This window comes from Triturus cristatus, chromosome 1_1, assembly GCF_964204655.1.
Source record: "Triturus cristatus chromosome 1_1, aTriCri1.1, whole genome shotgun sequence".
NCBI classification, from domain to species: domain Eukaryota; kingdom Metazoa; phylum Chordata; class Amphibia; order Caudata; family Salamandridae; genus Triturus; species Triturus cristatus.
Window position 1 is genome coordinate 72,756,175 of NC_140579.1, and position 21,826 is coordinate 72,778,000.

A 21,826-nucleotide genomic window follows, 5' to 3' on the forward strand; every position below is an offset into this window, starting at 1 on the left:
CCGTGAGGGGAACGGCTTACCTGTGGGGAATCCTGCTACCTGCCCACCGCTTCGAACTCCTGTGCCGTGAGGGGAACGGCTGTGCAGACTACAAATCCCAGCACCCTCAGACACCGGCGCAGCGCCTGACGACATCCTAGCGCGCCGGTGTCCTACTTAAGCCAGTGGAAGCTCCCGCAGCGCGGGACGCGCCGGAGGAGCAAAAAGTGCTTCACCTTGCCTTTTCATTAATTGCCGTGAGGGGAACGGCTTACCTGTGGGGAATCCTGCTACCTGCCCACCGCTTCGAACTCCTGTGCCGTGAGGGGAACGGCTGTGCAGACTACAAATCCCAGCACCCTCAGACACCGGCGCAGCGCCTGACGACATCCTAGCGCGCCGGTGTCCTACTTAAGCCAGTGGAAGCTCCCGCAGCGCGGGACGCGCGCGGGCGGGCCCGTCCTTGCCCGTCATCGCCAGGAAGAGACTGGACTGGGCAACCCCCCTAAATACGTACATGTGACTGATGCCGTCAGGTACTACTTATTGCCTTTATAAAACCTGTGTGGCATAGAGTGTAGAGATTGTGATGCACGGTGTCAATTAAACAAGATATCGAGTTTATATTCACTGTGTAAGTCTGCAGTCTAGTGAAGCTATATTCCATCTGGTACTCGTATTTGTGCCATTACCATGCCAGCTAAAGACACGAAAGGGAAAACTCCAAAAGTCCCCTATTCCGGAGCAATGGACCAATTTATTACCAAAGTCAATTGTGTGATTGACCAGGAAATCACGCTCCTGGAACGTCGTGTATCCCAGGATCTCGCGGCGGCCAGGAGATCTTCGCTGGGTCATATAGCCAATGTTGGTACCCCGGCTCCACTTATCATTACTAGTCCTGTAATGCCCTGTTCTGACACTGATGTCTCGACTATTGATTTATTGCCTAGTGGAACAGTTGCAGTGTCAGTGGGTGAACAGTCTTTGGTCTCTGAATCACTGTTGAGTTCACCCCGTCCGTTACCATCTACACATAGTGCAACTACAGGACCATGCACTAGACAACTGCGAGATAGGAATCTTGGGGCCGTCCCTAAAATTAAACATGGTTATACCCCCACAAATGGTGGAAAGGCTAAGAAAGGAAGTAAAAAGCCAAAGCCTGCTAACCACTCGAGATGTCCCAGATCGTCTAATGCCCATCTAGAGCAGCATATACCGGCTACACCGATCAACAAAAATGCACCCCTAGTTTCCCCTTTACCTGTGGTGCAAATTGCTAGTGGGGGGGCAAATGTTATAAGTAGCGGGGAGGGATTGTGCTATGATTTGTCCAATATCTATGACGCAATTAGATCGCTTCTTCAACCTATAAAGGATAGAATAAATAAGATTGAAGATCATTTGTCTAAGATTGAATTAAGGCTTAGTGGTTTTTCCTACTCTAGAAGCAATACGGACCATCCTGGCGCTTGTAAATCATCGGATAACACCCGAGTAGAAACTGTTTTGGCCGTCCCACAAAACTTGCCAGGACTGTCTATGACCTATCAGGACCCGACTACAACTAATAAATCTGTGGTCATGCCCGACCATGAGCAACTTGCTCAATGTAAAGCGCCCCAACATAAGCACGATGCCAAGTCTTCTACTCCTGTGACACCAAGGGGTAAAAATATACCAAATCTACCACCTGAAGCTGCCCCATTTTTTGTTATCTTAACAGGGGTTCCCTTACTGGGCAAACAAGAGGTTGAGTCCCCTACAACTTTGAAAAACAGGGTTGTGCACTGGTTGAATAAAAATAGACCACTTCCACTGCACAAAGCCTGCAAGATAACTATGGTCAGGAGGGCGCCATGGGTTGGTCATTTGACAAAAAATATAGAGGGGGACTGTATTTTAGTAAATTCCGATGACCCCACTATAGTCGATTATATTTGTAACTGGAATGACTCTAAAATAGATGTGTCAATTAAGGCCTTTCCTCTGACTTACTTTTACCCCCCTGGTCACTTTACCACCAAATTTGATGGTTGGGAAATTGTGCGCAGAAACGGGAGGGGCCCTTTACAAGGACATTGGCCCAGACATCCCTTTCCCATAGACCCTATCCCCTTGCAAAATCGGTTTAGTAGCCTGGAGTCCGTTGATTGACTGGGGGGTGATGAAAGTATATTGGGTTGCTGCTTATTTGACGATATAAACACCCATTTGAAGGTAACAAATGTCCAAAATAATCACACTACCAGTAATGAAGAGACAACGGGGGCTAGATCAAATGTTGTACCTGGTATATTACACGAGGAGGAGTTTACTGTAGCATCTCCGATTACCCAACTAGAAGTAAGAAGTATCCCTTTGGAGGGTGTTGTTAAAGCTATAACAAGCCAAATAACACCTAAAAATGTAATATTACCAGAGGTAGGTCTTAACATCATGACCTGGAATATAGCTGGTCTAAGTTCAAAGTTAAATACTCCATTCTGGAATGATTTTATTACACAAGGGTTCGACATTATTTGCCTTCAAGAGACTTGGTATAAGGAGGCAATCCATGTGGAAGGCTATATTACATATTGGGCATCGGCTGTGAATTCGGCAGCAGGAAGGGCTAAAGCTGGACTCCTAATTATGGTTTCAACTAAATTAACTCAGTTTAAACCTAATACTTACCATGAGGTGTCCTCTTATGCTCAGTATTTACGACTGGAGCATGTTGCAGGCAAGGATCTAATTATTATTAACTAATATAATAACACTTTTGACGCACGTAGGGGTCCTATTGTCTATGAAATAGGTTGTGAAATAGATAAGTTGTTGGCCGGTTCCAGGAACCAATCGATTTTACTGTGGGCAGGAGATTTTAATATACAGGCCTGTCAATATGTTGATCAAAGGATTTGTGGCTTTCTGGGGGAAATGGGTGATAATGTTGACTCCCCACATACCCATTTCCCTCATGATGATTATGGAAACTCCCTTAATAATTTGATAGCTAAATTGGATCTAGAGTTGCTTGACTGTTCACTGAAAAAGGGCAATATTAAATGCCCAACTTTTACAGGCAGGGGTGCCCACTCTAATATTGACCACATACTTCTCTCCTGCAATACTGCCTATACTGATTTATGGGTAACAGAGCAAGCAGTAAGTGATCACAACAGTATCTCTGTAACTTTGCTGACGTGGGGAAATGTACATCCAGATACCACCACTTTTATTGGAGATATTGTTGCAGTGAGACTAAATGGGCCAAGAATTAAGTGGACTAATATTAATCCGGTTAAACTTCTGGGAGAAGTTATTATTAAATGCAAAACAGAAATTGACTACTGCCTAAGTAACGAGACAGCACCTGCCATATTGCTATCCAAATTCCATCAAATTATTTCTGTTATCGCTGGCTTATTGACAGGGAGGAGTAGGCCACCAAAAAACAGGTCTGTTGGCTGGTTCGACAATAACTGTATACAGGCTTTGTCGAGTTTAAAAGCTGCATTGGATATTAAACCTAGGGATAATACCCTTATTAAAGCTGAACAACTCAAATATAAGACCTCCCTGAAAGTCCGTAAAAAAGAAATACAGGAAGAGCTATGGCATAAATTAAATTTAGCTGCTAACACAAATAATAATGCTCTATTTTGGGAGACAATTAATTGCCCTTTCCTTAAGAATGATGCCATTCCCGAAATAACATCCTATGTAAATTGCAATGATTGGATTGATCATTTTTCTAATATTTTTAATCCCGATAGGTTGGTTTTAGATTTGTTAGATAATTACAACTCTGTATGGCCATCGTCACCTCTATCCATTAGTTTGGAGGAGGTCTATCTGGGGCTGACAAAAAGTAAAGGGGGCAAAGCCCCAGGTCCAGACGCTGTCCCCGTGGATTTATATAAACAGGAGATGGATCTTTGGGCACCCATTTTAACTCGCATTTTTAATGCTGCTATTGAAGGTAAACTTCCATTGACCTGGGGTCAATCTATTATAGTCCCCCTATTTAAGAAGGGTTCTAGGTCCGAGGCACGAAATTATCGCCCTATCTCACTCCTGGACTCATCGATTAAAATTTTGAGTAGGATACTCCTTAATAGACTGGAGATATGGGCAGAAGAAAATACCATTTTATCACCAGTCCAGTATGGCTTTAGGAGGGGAATGGGTACAATGGAGCAGTGTCTGAACCTCGACCTTATAATAAGTAAATATGTCACGGTCAAAAAAGGGAATTTGTTTTTATGTTTCGCCGATCTTAGTAGTGCCTTCGATCTGGTCGAACACTCTATTCTGTGGCTAATACTACTGGAAATGGGCGCCCCGGCAGATATTGTGCACTTTTTGGCCAGATTATACGAAAGGCTCTCGTGCAAAGTTCGTTTTGGACCGGACGGGGAATCTACTCCCTTTTTTAGAGTGACCCGAGGCATCAGGCAGGGCTGTGTTCTGGCCCCACTGCTTTTTTCTTTATTTGTCAATCAAATTGACTCAATTCTTAGGCAAGTCCCCGCAGATGCCCCCAGAGTAGATGGCGACCCCATCCCAATATTGTTATATGCGGACGATGCCGTCCTTTTGTCACGTACTCAAATAGGCCTTCAACGTTTAATTAACTGCTTCTGTAGGTTTATTGATGATAGGAAATTGTTAATTAATAAAGAAAAAACTTATGTAATGACCTGCGGGAGCAAGAAAGGTGCCAAAAAGACGTTCTTCCTGGACGTGAATAAAATTCAATCCGTGACCAGTTTTTGCTACCTCGGAGTGACATTTTCTGGCGATGGAAAATGGGATAAGGAATGTGATAATGTGCGCCTTAAAATGGTAAAGAACATTAATGGAGTGTTTAGATTTGCCTCCAAGCTTGGGAATAGTAGAATTAACGACATGATTTCGATTTATAAAGCCAGATGTATCTCCTCTGCTTTATATGGTGCTGGAGTCTGGGGGCACCATACCCTTAGTGGTAAACATATCCAACTTGATGAGAACTCATTTTTGAGACGTCTACTGTGTACCCCCACATCAACTTCCACAGAATTAATTCACAGAGAGGTGGGGCTAGACTATATTGAAGATCTTGCAGCCCTTCGCCCTCTGACTTTATGGCGTTCCATCTGGTCTAAAACCGAAACCTTATTTACACAAAGAATAATAAGAGATTGTCTAAGGCTGGACCATTGTCTGTATATACCTTGGCTCAGACATATCTATTACTGGTTCAAGCTCCTTTTTAATCAAGATCCTTTTTTAATTCCCGAGGAAGCTGCCAGTATATCTAAATTAGATCTCAAGGTGTCTTTCTTACAATATACGAGACAATCTAGAGATTCTGTTCATCTTAACCAGCGTACTTACGTCTTTTATGGTGAATATAATTTAAACGAAGGTTTCCAGCCATATTTGACCGAAGTCACAAGAAGATCCCATCGCTTTGTTCTCACTCGGCTAAGGCTTGGAATAGCACACCATCTTGTGTCCTTTCCTATCACCAGGCAACCTAGTAATATTTTATGCCCATGTGATGATTTATCCAAACTGAGTTGTTGCCATTTTATGCTTTTTTGTAAATTTTATGTATTTTTAAGACGTCATTTTTTAAAACCTATCTTTTTAAAATATAATGTTCGGACTACAAAGAATGCAATGCAGTTACTGTTTAATCTGGAGAGTGCAGATATATGTTTTTATACAGCTACCTATATTTTGAAATGTATGTGTGCCAGGAAATCTATTATCATGTAATTTTCTTGGCCTTTTATTAGTTGCATTGTCACTTTAGCGAGTGAGCAATATAAGCGACTTTTTGCACATGCCCAGAATTCTGATTTGCACTTTATTTGGCATTTCTTTGCTGTATCCTTGCTGCTATGTTTGTTCTTTGGCCATATAAATTGAAAGTCTATTGGAACAATTTTATTTGTTTTATATTGCTCATCCCATCATGCACTGGCACTTTATACGGGGATGGTAACTTGAATAACTCTTGGGGTAATTGGCCTGTATCCTGTTATTTTTTAAAGTTCTATTGTATGATGTTGTGTGTTATTTTATGTCTGCTATGTGGCTGTTTAAACATGCCGAATAAAGCATTTTCTGAACTGAACTGACAACCCCCAGCCAATAATTCACCCTAAAGCGTGTCATGAGGTAGCCCTGGGAATCCTGCTGTTTAAATATTTATTTCATCTAAAAAAACACAAACAGTACGAATACCATGAAAACTGGGGGTAAGATGGTTAACATTGAGCCGAAGTGATCAGTTGCGATGTCTAGTATTTGGGCAAACTATATGATAAATATAAGCAAACAATAAATACATTTACAGTTGCTGATGAATAGGGCAGCACTGCCTCATTTAATTCGAGTAACAATGGATTCCATTTTAATACTTTTTCCAAATCTGGAGAACAAAAGTTTGCCAGAATGACTGGTGGGAGTGAGGTCCAGTGCAGAGGATCTTGAAGATAAATACACTGCTCGGAACCTCGAGGAGGCCAAGTGCTGCCAAGTGCAACTAGCACACTAGAGTTTGTGGATCTTGGATGGAGTGCAGCTGGTATAAGATGCCAGAGAGGGTTGGGGCAGTACCATTCACTGCTTTGTACACATGCCTGGTATGTGGCTGTGTTTTTGGGTGGAAATCCAGTCAGCTTGGCATGATAGGATGAGGTGGGAGTCTGCCTAAAAAGGAGTGTAGAAGGTACCTTCTCAAGAGAGTGGAAGGCCAACTATTCAGATTATAAAAGCCCTGTATTGCAGTACTATACTGGTGACTTGATGGGTGTTTTGCCATGTTGAATGGGATATCTGTGTGACTCTTGTGTACATTCCAAACCTGATATTATTCTGAGGTTGTTGTAGTAGTTATGTGTGACTGTGTTTTGTTTTGGGAGGTGCCAATGAGGAGGAGAAATACAGGACTTCAGAATTAGAGGAGGTTCACATGGGGAACTGTAAAGCAATCTAGAAACAAATGATAGTAGGACAATTAAATACATGTGACTGAAGAAGGGCAAAAAAGTAGAAAATAAAAAAAGATTTTGGGGCCGTATGTATGAATTTATGTAGTATTTTGTGTTGAATGTGTATAATACTTATATAGAGCAAGAAGGTAGCGGAGCGCTGTACAGGGTCAAAGACAAGCATAAAGTCAATGAGTGATAGGAACAGTAGCTCGGTTATGGACAGTTAATGCATTGCGATGTTATGCACGGTTAATGCATTGTGATGCTATGGACGGTTATTGCATTGCGATGTTATGGTTGGTTAATGCATTGTGATGTTACGAACGGTTAGTGCATTGTGATGTTATGGATAGTTATTGCATTGTGATGTTATGGACGGTTAATGCATGTGATGTTATGAATGGTTAGTGCATTTTGATGTTATGGATGGTTAATGTATTGTGATGTTATGGACAATTAATACATTGCTATGTTATGGACAGTTAATGCATCGTGATGTTATGGATGGTTATTGCATTGTGATTTTATGGCTGGTTAATGCATTGTGATATTATGGACGGTTAATGCATTGTGATATTATAGTCCGTTAATGCATTGTGATGTTATGGACAGTTAATGCATTGAAACTTTATGGACGGTTAATGCATTGTGATGTTATGGACGGTTATAGCATTGTGATGTTATGGACCGTTAATGCATTGTGATGTTGTAGTCCGTTAATGCATTGTGATGTTATAGTCCGTTAATACATTGTGATGTTATGGACAGTTAATGCATTGCGATGTTATGGATTGTTAATGCATTGTGATGTTATGGACGGTTATTGCATTGCAATGTTATGGATGGTTAATGCATTGTGATGTTATGGATGGTTAATGCATTGCTATGTTAGGGACGGTTAATGCATTGCTATGTTATGGACAGTTAATGCATTGAGATGTTATGGAGGGTTAATGCATTGTGATGGTATGGACGGTTAGTGCATTGTTATGTCATAGACGGTTAATGCATTGTGATGTTATAATCTGTTAATGCATTGTGATGTTATGGAGAGTTAATGCATTGCGATATTATGGACGGTTAATGCATTGTGATGTTATACGGTTATTGCATTGCAATGTTATGGACGGTTAATGCATTGTGATGTTATGGACGGTTAATGCATTGTGATGTTATGGACGGTTATTGCATTGTGATGTTATGGACGGTTAATGCATTGTGATGTTATGGACGATTAATGCATTGTGATGTTATGGACGGTTAATGCATTGTGATCTTATGGACGGGTAATGCATTGTGATGTTATGGACGGTTATTGCATTGTGATGTTATGGACGGTTAATGCATTGTGATGTTATGGATGGTTATAAGTGGAGAAGTGTGGCTCAATGATTAGAGCGGCAGACCCTGATGCAGAGTTCTAGCCTGGGACCAGGGTTCAATTCCCTGCCTCGGCGGGTCTTGGGCTCAAAAAATTCCACGGACCTGATAATTCTCGCCTCGGTGCCATTCCAATCATGGAGTCCCACTCTGCAACTCTGGGCAATAGCTTGCTTAATCTCCACAACGGCCCCCACAACGCTAAGGATGCCTGGCCTCCACCTTGGGGGTGCCCAGGAGTGGATGCCTCACAGGGAAAGCCAGGATGGGTTCCACAGCGGTATTCGTACAAGTGCCTTGAGACCCTTGCGGGTGAGTAGTGCGCTATACAAGTATCAATTTACATTTACATTGCATTGTGATGTTATGGACGGTTAATGCATTGTGATGTTATGGACGGTTATTGCATTGTGATGTTATGGACGGTTATTGCATTGTGATGTTATGGACGGTTATTGCATTGTGATGTTATGGACGGTTAATGCATTGTGATGTTATGGACGGTTATTGCATTGTGATGTTATGGACGGTTATTGCATTGTGATGTTATGGACGGTTAATGCATTGTGATGTTATGGACGGTTAGTACATTGTGATGTAGTATTTTGCATACAAAATTGAATGAGAGCTCAAAAGAGGAAATGATGTCCCCGAAGGAGATGGAGTAAAAAAGAAGAGAGCGAGGGACAGAGCCTTGACTGACACCTACTGAAAGTGAAGCATTTGTGGGTTTGGACTTCCAGACACGCGAGATAGATCGGTTCGAGAGATAGAAGACAGGGCGTTGTGTCACATTATGGATGTTTATAAATCCACCACAATACTGGCCACTCATTTATGATTAAGGTAAGTAGATGTGGAGTTAAGAATAGTAAATGTATACTTCCTGTGTATGCTTACCTTGACAGTGCGTCTACGCATGTGACATCCAGCCCTGTGGATGTGTCCTTGTAGAGGAGAATGTGCCTGCACCATAGTGTGAGCCAGCGGCATGAGTCAGGATACCATTATTTTGATGAAATAAAAGTGGGTTGAGGATGTTGTGTATTTGGCTCAGGAATGCGTTGAGACGGAGGGCTGGAGGGTATCAGTAGCGTGTAAATGACATCCCAATCAGACAGAGGGGGTCAACGATCGGTAAAGAATGGGATATTGTGTTGGGAAGCAGTATTGGATCCAAGGGGTTCTTCGAGTAAGCACTGGCGTCGAGTAGATATTGAATAGCAAGTGATCAGAGAACAGTTATGAAAATAGAGTGTGTTATAAGCGATTATTGTGTCAAACTCCCTAAAGAAAGGACCAATTGTGCTGTTAGAAGGAAGTTATATTTTTTCTGGTATGCAGAGAAAATACTGGACAAAATATCTTGTTACGAATATCGAGAGCAAAAATATTGTCAAGGTAAGTTTCTATAGGTAAGTAAAGTTTTACTCTATATAATTCCACATATATTTACGTTAACGATACTTATATTTTCAAGATACGTAAATGTGGAGTTTAGAATAGTAAATCTATACTTACCCTTTTGCACTTACGTTCTCGATGTTTTAGTCCTCAATATTTGTGACACAATATTCTGTCCTCACGATATTTGTGTTTCCGATATTCTGTCAGTGATACATTTTGTCTTTGAATGGGCAATGGCTGATGTACAGTGACATCTGAAAGCACATGGGATGGTGGCTGGTGTGCTACTGTTACACAATTTATTGCTACTCAATTCAAAAACCCCAAAAGGATGGAAGTCTAAGATGGCCCTGCGGGAATCCCAACTTGTGACCTGCAGATCACTGCATACTTCAGTCATGAGCATGTAACTCACCCATTCTGTGGACTAAAGCCACCTCGCCAGGGCCCTTTCATATTAACGCATTTCTCCATAGACACATAATGGGTCAAACTCTTTGATACATCAGACCCAAATGTACAAGGAACTTAGGTTAACTGGGGCCTCCTAAATGGTACACCCCCTGCACAGCTGGAGGGACCCAAGTGAGGCCCCAGACTCACAGTCTGCAGCTAAAACTAGGAGCATCTCGACTTTGCAGTTTCTGTAAATTGTGATAGAACTTAAAAGCTTAAAAGTGCTGTGTTTACAGTTTGGACGCCTTGTTTCACTCTACAGCTGGGGCCCTCGAAGAGCAGGAGCTGAGCACTGTGAAATTTGTGGCGTCTCCTTACGTGGTGGACCTTTCGAAGACTGAGCGGTACTATGTTCCGGGAACGTCTTTTAAGGTGCAGGTGAGTATGACGTAAGCTAGACAAGTGCACGGCTCCTTCTGGGAGTGATGAGGCTGAACATTAGAGGGCAAACACGGTGACTGAACACATCACTATGATTTATGGGATATGTAGTCTTACTTCATCATGGGAAAGCCATAGGCAAGGGAACACACACACATTATGTAAATAAATAAAGACAAGTAATCAGACCTTCACATCTGTTCCATTGGAGACACTATGGTGGTCCTGCAGTAGGTCAGGAATGTGTTCAAGATGGCCCAGGCAGAAGCGCTTGCTATTTCCTATGCTAGAGAATGGTGGGAAATAAGTATTACATGGAAAACACTACCAATACTTTAGGTCAGCCAACAAGCACATCACCCACTTCTGACACCATGAGAGTTTCAATTGTCTTTATCTGGATAAGCATGGATATATCCCACTGATTGACAGTAACTCTGGCTCTGTTCCATCATGAATTTGTTGGGACCTCAACAGATGAGGCTACTGCTTCCCTCCGCTAAAATGTTAAGAATATCGAGAGCAAAAATATTGTCAAGGTGAGTTTCAATTGTAATTGAAAACCCTCCTAAATGATACAGAAAGTCAGATTTTAAGTCACAATTTTGAAAATGCCACTTTTAGTAAGTTTGCATTTTCTTGTCCTAACCATTTAGTACCGTCAGTCTGTTTCCTGGGTCACATGACTAGGTGTAGCCGGCATTTGGCTTTTGTGTATTCAACGGTATCACAGAGGAGACTAGATGTTGGCAGGATGGGCCATCTCTAGCCGGAGGGGGAGCTTCCTTTTCTTCCTGATCCTAGTCCTGCTTGTCCTGGTATGCCAGGCCCTGATACTCTGGGCCTCTGTGAATTGAGCTTCCTTTTCCATTTGGTTGTGGAGCCACTGATCCTCTTAGCTCTGGCACACTTGGTATTCGGATCCCTGGTCCCCTAGGTCCTGATCTTCATGACCCTCTTAGCTCTGTTTCTGGTCCTCGTTGCCATGATCCTTTTAGTTTACGTAGTCCTCTTGCCCTTGTCTTCTGGGCACCCTTGGCATTGCCCCCCATGGTCTTCCAAATCCCTGTCCTTCTTATTCCTGGACATGCTGACCATTAACCCCCCTCAGGTCCTGATTGACTTGAACCTCTTCAATCTGATCCTGGTCGTCTTGGCCCTCGTCCTCCTGCACCTTGCTTGTATGGCTCTGCCAGAACTTGTCCTGTCACAGATCAACCTAGCCTTTTCTAGTTCTGATGTTTCTTGGTCTTCAGTTCATGCTAGTCGAAGAACTTCCTGGCCCTGTATTTCCTGGTTCTGGTTTGACCGCCCCTAGCTGTTTGGATCTTAGGTCTCCCGTTTCACAGGCTCCCTGTACTGGACCTTTTCATCCTTCTCATCCTACTTCTCGCCCATCAGTCCCCCTGGTCTGTCTCCTCTGGTTTATCTAGTCCCCTGATATGCCTGTTCCTAATCCTTCTGATACTGGTCACGTTGGGCCATGTAGTCCTGGTCTTAGTTCTAGTACTCCTTTGTCTGGCCTTCATATATTGGGTCTTCTGAGGCTAGTTCCACTGGCCTTAATAGCCCCCAGTCCTCCTTCCCAATCCTACTTCTAATGGTCCTCCTGCAATTTCAATTACAATTTCTTAGACACCAGGCATGAATTTCTTCCTGCTACTTAGCAAAGGTTATCACTCATTTAATGTAATAAGCTTAAAAGTACATGGGCAACTTTTTAAATACACTGCACCCTTCTCTATAGGAAAAAAGGAAGCTTTAGGCCTGGGAAAAGGTTTATTTTGCCAGGTTGAAATGGCAGTTAAAACTTCACACAAAGGCCGCAATGGCAGGCCTATATCATGTTTTAAGAGGCTACGTAAGTGGGTGGCACAATAAGTGCAGCAGGCTCTCTAATACCGTTTAATCCACGGGCCCTGGGTACGGCATACCACTTTAATAGGGACTTATAAGTAAATTAAATGTGCCAATTGTGTGTAAGCCAATTTCACCAAGTTTAAAGGGAAGAGCACAAGCACTTTAGCACTGATTAGCAGTGGTAAAGGGTGCATAGTAGGTGCCCTGGTGTCACTCGTCTGCTCAGTGTGCCCTTGCCCTCGCCTTGCCCTTCTGACTCGTGTTGGTGTCTGTCTCCTGCCGTTTTTCTTATTTAACTGCTTGTTCTGCCGCTGACTCAGTAACTGCTCTTTCTTTGTCGGTGCTGTTTGTTCTATCTCTGTTTAACTGCTCCTTTTTGTATCCATTTTTCCTCTTTACCACTTGTTTCTGCATGTTTTGCTCCTTTCAGTGCTCCGGTTTGCTTTGTGGTCTCTTCTGACAGTTTTTGCCCACCCACCCTCAGACTTGCTCTGCCGATCCTGCTTCTTATCTTGCTAATCACGCCAGACTTTCTTGCTCTCCCTGACAGACTTTCCCACTCCTGCTTAGTACGCCCACTCTCCAAGGTCCTACTTAATGAAGGCTGCAGCGTCAGAGGAAAGCCCATCGGCACCAGTCCATGCCTGGGCCACACCCAGCACCAGGAACCCTGGTCCAAACTCCTCATGCAGCTACACCGTCGGGAAAATCCACCTGCTTAACCCTGGATGCTGCCACGAAAGCTGCCGCCTCAGCTCAGTCCATGGTTGGCCCCTTTGCCTGCTTGCATTGCCACTTCACCTGCGTACACACACCCACTCCCACCAACGACACACACCACATATCTCACCAAGTCAGAACTCAAGACCCGCACTCACACAGCACCCCACACCCACCCCGCACAACAGCACTCACAAACAATTAACACATGATCACTCCGCAAGAACTCCACCGAGATTTGGGACCTCATCGACTCCCATGCACAGGACCTCTTCTTCCTCACCAAAACCCGACTCAACCCCACATCGGCGCTGGAAAAAATCCTGCACCAGGTCCAACCCCATAAACCACAGGGAGGACTCACCATCATCCACAGAGACACCATCCAGTATACCTCTCACACCAATCCACAAGCCACTTTTATGGAACAGGTGCACTTCAAGCTTCAAACTGACAGTACAACCCCTATCAAAGGCACCCTCGCCTAGGACCTCCTCACAGAATTTTTCACCACGTGTACCAAAAACATCATACTTCTAGGCAATCTCAACTTTCCTCTCGACATCCCTACAGATTCCATCACATGGGCATGCTCGAAAGTCTACAAGACACCGGCCTCACCTAGCGTGTACAAAACCCTACCCATATTGCCGTACACACCCTGGACTCCATTCTATCTCCCAGCAATAAAGTTAAAGTCAGCCACATCACTCCACTCACATGGGATGACCACTCCATCGTCTACTTCCACTTAATAGGGCCACCAACTACCCTTATGGAGTCTAGCAACACCCCAAGACACAGCTGGAAGACTGTTACAGAAACAGAATGGCTCAATGCCCTCCAAATAAACTACTCAGACTCCACTAACGTCCTCATCACTGACACAAAAAACTTCAACAACTAGATCACCACCTTCGCCAATACCCTGGCACCCCTGAAAAACACCAAACCCAAAAGATCCAGCTGGTACAATGATGACCTCAGAGAATCCAAGAAGGTTTGCAAACAACTCAGAAGGAAATGGAGAACCACCAAAGGAACAACTGCAAGAAACACCTACAAGGCCGCACTTAGACACGTTCATCACCAAGTGAAAGAGGGCAAAAAAGGCCCTTATCCTGAGAATGTAATCTAGCTCCAAACACTGCTAAGAACTTTTTACCATTGTACAGGAAATCACCAACCCAACATTAGCAGCCAACACCCTCACCCCAACAGAAGAACTCTGCAACAACCTCTCTGGCTTCTTCCACAAAAAACCACCAAGATCTACAGCCACTTCAAACCCCAGCTACCCCCTCATCGACCTTCCTAGCCTGCTAACCTCATCAACCAAAGACGACAAACTGACAGCATGGAATCCTCTATCCATCGGGGACACTGCAGCAATGATGATGACAGTCTACTCCGTGGCTCCCACAGACCCTTGCCCCCGCCATATCTACAACCTCGGAAGAGCCACGATCAGCGCTGCACTTACTGCCATCATCAACACCTCTCTCAAGAACCTTCCCAGATAGGTGGAAATATGCGGAAGTCACTGCCCTCCTCAAAAAAAACCTCAGCCAAATCCGAAGTACTCAGTAAACATCGTTCCATCTCGCTTCTCCCCTTCACAGCCAAAGTCATCAGGAAGACCATCAACAGACAACTCTCTGACCACCTAGAATGCCACAAGCTCCTGGACGACTCATAATCAGGATCCCAAAACAACCACAGCACCCGAAACAGCCCTCATCGCTGCCAAAGATGTCATACTCACAATACTCGATCATGGACAGACCAACGCCCTCTTCCTCCTCAACCATCACATACTCATCGCCAGACTACTCAAAGTGGGAATCCAAGAACCAGCGCTGAAATGGACAGCTTCCTTCCTCTCTTGAAGAATACAATGAGTCAGACTAACATTGTTCACTTTAGAATCAAAAGGACCTTATCTGCCGTGTCCCACAGAGATCATCACTGAGCCCCACGCTTTTCAACATGTACATGACTCCTCTGGCAAACATCATCAGGTTCCCATGAAATCAACATCCTTTCCTGCGCTGATGACACCCTGCTCATTCTTTCCCTCGAGATGCCACTGTCACCACCAAGACAAACTTCAAACAATGTATGGCAAGTGCTGGCAATTCGATAAAAGAAAACTGCCTCAAGCTCAAAACAGACAAAACTGAAGTGCTGATCTTTGGGAATAAGACCTCACCTTGGGACTCCACCTGGTGATCCACTTAACATTTGACCCACATCTACCCCAGCCCACTACTCTAGAAAGCTAGGCCTCATCCTGGACATCAACCTCGCCATGACGCCACAGGTCAATGCCGTCACCTTCTCATACTTCCACGCCCTCTGCATGTTATGTAAAATCTTCAAGTGGCTCCGACTGGACACCAGACGTACCATCACGCAGGCCCTAATCACAAGCAGATTGGAATACAGCAACGCACTCTATACCGGCATCCCAACCCAGCTTCTTCACAGACGCCAAACCATCCAAAATGCTGCTACCGCCAGACTCGTCCTCAACCTCCCACGTTGAACCCACACCACTCCTCACAAAGCTTCATTGGCTCCTCATCCAGAAGTGCTGCCAGTTGAAATCTCTCATGACGCATTCAAGCCAGTACACAACACAGAACCCACATACCACATACCTCAAACACTAGCTTCACTTCCACCAACCCACCAGACAACTTCGCTCAGCATCACTCTCAGCGAAACACACACCACTCATCCACAGAAGCAGAACATCCTGGAATTACCTCTCGCTACACATCAGGGACTCCTCCTCAGTTCTTGAATTCCACAAGAAGCTGAAGACCTGACTATTCAATTAGTCTTCTTGCAAAACCCTCAAGACTTCCTGTACCCAAGCCCAGCCTAACCACACGCCTACACTCACCTACTCAGAGCCTGGATGCTCTCACGGGTGACAAGCTGTGCTCTACAAATCCACCTTAAATTACATTACAGAGTCCTAAGGCAAGCAAAAATAAATTCTGCAAAATAAGAGCAGTGGATGCAAAGAGTATTGGGGAAGACCACCTTATGGCTGACAGGTCAAACAGTGCTTTACACGTGCAGTCCGTCAGTCAGTTATGGTTTCATTACTATATTGAGATTGACACATTCTTTTGTGAATACTGTTTTTCATTTGTGATTAACAATTATCAATTAAATTACCATTTCCAGTTTGGATTACCAGTGGCAAATCCTTTTAAGAGTACCAGATTGCATTGTGTATTGTATTTTTTGTATTTCTACAGATTTCATAAGTTCTCGACTTTAATTTTAACAGATAGATAGATACACACATACACATATATATATCTATGTATAGATATGTGTAAATATCTCTATCTATCTATCTATCTATCTATCTATCTATCTATCTATCTATCTATCTATATATATATATATATTCACTGAAAAAACCATAGGTTTCAGGGGTGTTATAGTTAGCTGGACTTTTCACTTGTACAAAACCATTGAAATTCCCCCGTTATAGTTAGTTCAGCTAACTATAACTCGCGCGCCCGCAATGCACTGCTGATGACGTCACATATTACATCACTCATGACATGGTCAGTGACATCACTCATGACATCACTGATGACATCTCAAATGACATCACTGATGACATCACTGATGACATCATCCAGTGAATGTGTGTTTTTCTGAAAATTAAATATGTTTTATATATGTATATCTCAAGGTCGATGGAAGAATAAATGGGTATATAAGTGTCTAAATGGATGATTTGTTTTTGAAAAATTGATTGTGTAACTGACTGATTAAGTGTATCATAGTGAATACATGGCTTAGTGAGTAATGTTTAAATATGTAAATATCTGTATCAGTCTCTCACTTTGTGTATAAGTGGCTGCATGGGTTGGTGAGTAGCTACATGGGTGTCTATATAGGTTATTAGTTGGTTTTTTGAGTATCAGTCTGAGTGTCTGCATGGTTCGGTGGGGGGTATTACGTAGTGCATAGGTGCATGAATGAGTGACTCACTGTTTGTATGTGTTGAACACAGCATGTGTGCAGGACTGTATGGGTGGATGAGTGTGTGTATGGGTGTGTTAGTGAGTGAATGACTGTCTCAATAGTGTCTTTATGAGTAACTACATATGTTTTAAACTAGTATATGTGACTATTGGTGTATATATGTGAGTATATGTGAGAGTGAGAGATTGAAAGAGTTCCTGTATGAATAAGTATGTGTTTCTATAAGTGATTGTTTAAAAGACTAAGTATGTGTAAGTTTCCGTAGAAGTAAGTATGGTGGTGTGTGTATAACTGTATATGCAAGTAAATGTATGTTTGATTCTTTATTAGCATGAGTGACTATGTGTGTGAGTAACTCTATGGATGAGTGGCATTGTGTAACAGGATGTATAGGTGTATGAGTACATATGATGAGTGAGTACATGTATGAGTGACTGTATAGGACTGTTGGTGAATGAGTGGATGTGTATGTGGATCTTAGAATTACTGAAGAGGTTGTTGTAACTGGTATTGGTATGTCCATTGTTTTGAAAATTTTAGTCTCTATTTTTGAATGTGTGTATCAAAGGTTATATTAGGGTGAGAGGAGGTCTGCCACTCTATCACAAGGATGATGTCATCAGTGATGTCATCAGTGATGTCATTTGAGATGTCATCAGTGATGTCATGAGTGATGTCACTGACCATGTCATGAGTGATGTAATATGTGACGTCATCAGCAGTGCATTGCGGGCGCGCGAGTTATAGTTAGCTGAACTAACTATAACGGGGGAATTTCAATGGTTTTGTACAAGTGAAAAGTCCAGCTAACTATAACACCCCTGAAACCTATGGTTTTTTCAGTGAATTTCTGAGGTTTTTTAAATGCTAATTCCTAACTATAACGTGCCTGAAACCTATGGTTTTTTCTGTGAATTTCAAAGGTTTTTTAAATGCTAATTTCTAACTATGCCTACAGAGATAGGACATGTGAAGAAAGAAGAAAAAATGCACAGAAAGAAACAAAAGAAGTGCAGAAAGAAGCAACAGAAGTCCTCAAATACGAAGATAAGTGCAGGAAGAAGGATAACGTGCAGAAAGAACAAAAAGAAGAGCAGAAAGAAGCCTTGTTGCAAAATCATCCTGTACCCTCAACTTTTTCAGACGGATACTGGTGGTAACTGAGTCTGACTAACCAGTCCTAGAGCCAGTGCTATGTTAAAAGACACTTAGAATACAGTGAAAACACCTACATACACTAGGGAACATTATGCGTTGGGGTCCCCCTGTGATTAGCATGACCTCCTCTGTAAGCCCCTAGTATATAATAGGGCATGGAGATTAAAACTACCTCTTAAAACAGGCCACAGGGCTTTTTTGCACACGTTAACTCAGGCCCCGTCCCCTCCATTCACCACTGTGTAAACACGCCCTGTGTCCATTTTTAGTTGGGAGATTAAGTTCATTTGAATCCTGAGGGTCCCTAGGGTCCAACTAGCCCACTAGGTACCTCCAGTAAGTGCCACAGAGCTGCGTTGCAGAGAGGTGTAAAAAGTGGCACGGCCTGGACCACCTCTCTGCAATGCAGCTCAGTGGCGCTTACTGGAAGCACTTGGTGGGCTAGTTAGCCCCCAGGGGCCCTCAGTATTGAAGGGAAATTATATCCCCAATTTAAAACGTGCCATAGTGCGTGTTTGCACACGTCACCTCAGGCCCCGTCCCCTCCCTTCACCACTGTGTAAACGCGCCCTGTGGCTGTTCTAAGTTGAGAGATTAAGTCCCCTTGAATCCTAAGGGTCCCTAGGGTCAAACTAGACCACTAGGTACCTCCAGTAAGCGCCACAGAGCTGCGTTGCAGAGAGGTGTAAAAAGGGGCTTGGCCTCAGAACACCTGGCTGCAGCGCAGCTCCCTGGCGCATACTGGAGATGCCTGTTGGGGGCGCGTTTGCAGAGTGCTGCACGGAGGGGGCATGGCCTCCGGCACGATGCCAGTCTTTTATTTATTTTAGTTTTTTAAGAAGGGGGGCTGTTTGGTTCCCCTTCTTATTCTAATTTATTGGCCCTGATGACCCCATCCCCCAGGGCCAGTCTCCTAATTATATTTTTTTGACCCCAATCCCCAGGGCCGGCCACTGTTTTTTATTATTTTTAAAAAATATATATTTATAGACACACCTAGGACATGCTGGACAAACCGTACGTACCTATCACCATGACGATTTGCGTGATATTCATTAAAAGGCGACTATGCATGCAATGAATCCACGTGGAATGTATTTACACCACTAGTGAAGCTCTGACATGTCTGATGCCCTACCGTGCCTAATCCTGGTAGACACCCTTGTCGTTTATTTATACAAACATGGGTAGCTATTGACGGGCACATTTAATACACATGCACACCAAGCCATTCAAAGGGGATTCGACAAAAATTCGACCAAAACTATGCAAGAAACCCCCCTCACGGTTAATAAAACACACATCCACTGCCGGATGTGTAATACTTTTTATTTTACTCTCTGGAAAGGGGACGAACATCACTTGAGAGTCACAGCGTGCTCCTGACAGAGCCCAATGCTGTGTTACACCCACCATTGCCTGCCGAGTGCCACACACCTCTGTGTTGTATTCCACTAGCTAGTGCATATGCTATGACACTCTCTAGCCCATGTGCACTGTAACACCACCCCGTGAATATGTCATGCCACACTTGTCTTCGCACGGGTTATATTGCCCCATCTAACGTGCCTTTCTCGATGCCTATGTTATAACGCACAGTGCTATGCCATACATATTACAATCTGGGATCCATATCTTTGTCACGGTGCATATGCAACGTTACACTCCCCAGCACATATTTTATATTACAACTTTAGAGACTAGTTAGGTTACACAACACTGCCCTGTGCATATTACACTCCAAGGCGCATATCGCATAGCACGCGCTAGTGCCTGTGCTATCTCGCGCTCTCCAATGAATCTGTCATTGCGCACAATGTATTGCATATTATATTTCACGCCCGGTTCATCTTATATCACACTTTTTGGTGCATAGTTTATACCATACACTATATCTAGTTTTCATTTTCAATCGTGCTCTCAGGACTATGTTCTATATAACACTGTGTTCACCTACCCTTTTCACGGGCATTACATTTTGCGATAGGGGGTGGAGGGTCAGGGGGTGTTTCTGCCAAGTGAGCCCGGAGTCACAGTCACAAACGTCCTCTTCTTCCTGAATAAAAGTGAGATTATGCTGCATACTTGTTCATATTTTAAGTAGTTCGCACAGACACAATGTTTTAAAAACAATAAAGTTCCTAATACCCGCCTTCTCTGAACAGTTAGCTTGCTGCCCCATCCCCTTCCTCCCTATCCTCTGTTGTGTGAATCCATGGACTAGCCTCCTCCCTCCTGCCATGCATGGTCTGATGTGCTGCCACTGCCCTTAATTTAGTATGATGTACCAGTCCACTCCTCCTGCCCTCCATTGCCCAATTCTATGCCCCATCATTGACCTCCTGCTTAAACTCTGTGCTTAGCTTGCTGCCCCTATTCTCCTTCCCCCTGCCCTCCGATGTCTTTGTGCATGCCCCTGCTCCATCCTTTTTGCCCACCATGTCCCATGGACCTGCCACTCCTATCTACTCTGAGTGTTCTGTTGAGCTGCCACTCCCCTCCCACCTGCCTAGCATTGTCAGATGACTGTAACCTGTCCCTGCCACCTCCACCCTGCCTGTCCACATGCCATGCCCCTATCCTCTTCCTCCTGTCCTACATGGTCCATTGTACTGCCACACCCTTCTGCCCTCCCTGGTCTGTTGTGCTGCAACTGCTCCTCCTGCCTGCCCCGTGTGGTCTGTTGTGACGTCCCTTCCCCTGAACTTTCTTGTCTGTGCACAGGTCCTGACCCTCCCTTCTATCCTCCATCGTCCTTTGTGCATGCCCCTCCACCCTCCTTCTTGCCCATCATAGCCATTGTGCTGCCACTAACCCTCCCACTTGCCATGCATGGTCTTCTGTGCTGCCATGGCCCCTCCCACCTTCCCTGTGTGGTCAGTTAGCTGCCCCTGACCCCCTCCCACCTTCCCTCCATGGTCTGTGTGTATGCCATCACAGTCTCACTGTTGCTCTTCATGGTGTGTCTTGCTTCTTGTGCCCATCCTGCCTGACCTCCATGGCTATCTTGCTGCTCCTGCCCTGCCCCCTTGCCCCCAGCCCTACTCCCTCCCTCCTGGCTTGTCTGTTCCATTGTAATGCCCCTGATCCGTCCCTCCTGCCCTTTATGGTCTGTTATGCTGCAGCTTTCTCTCCTGTCTGTCCATTATGGTCAGCTAGCTACCATTGCCTCTTGCCCCTCTGTTCTCTGTTGTCCATGTGCATGGTCCTGTCCCCTCCCTCTTGCTTTCTATGGATTGTTGTGCTGCACTCCCGTCCTGCATGCCCTGTGTGGTGTATTGTGCTGCTGCAAACCCTGATGCCTGCCCTGCAGGGTCAGTTTGGTGCACCTCTCCATGTCCCTCCTGTCCTCTGTTATCCAAGTCCATGTCCCTATCCCATTTCCTTCCATGATCCAATGTACCATACTTGCGAACATTTTGAACTTGGTAAGAGGGAGATTTTGAAAAAAAACTGGGGTATTGATTTTCCCCTTTGAGTTACAT

At 44.1% G+C, this 21,826-nt stretch overlaps 1 protein-coding gene across 1 annotated transcript in view; it reads left to right on the forward strand.

Annotated features, from left to right (window-relative positions):
- LOC146869469 (complement C4-like) overlaps positions 1-21,826 on the forward strand; it is a 520,274-nt gene that overhangs the window by 192,298 nt on the left and 306,150 nt on the right. The window contains exon 10 of the mRNA XM_085599862.1: positions 10,465-10,580. Coding sequence (XP_085455988.1) covers positions 10,465-10,580 — 116 coding nt within the window. The remainder of the gene's footprint in view (positions 1-10,464; positions 10,581-21,826) is intronic.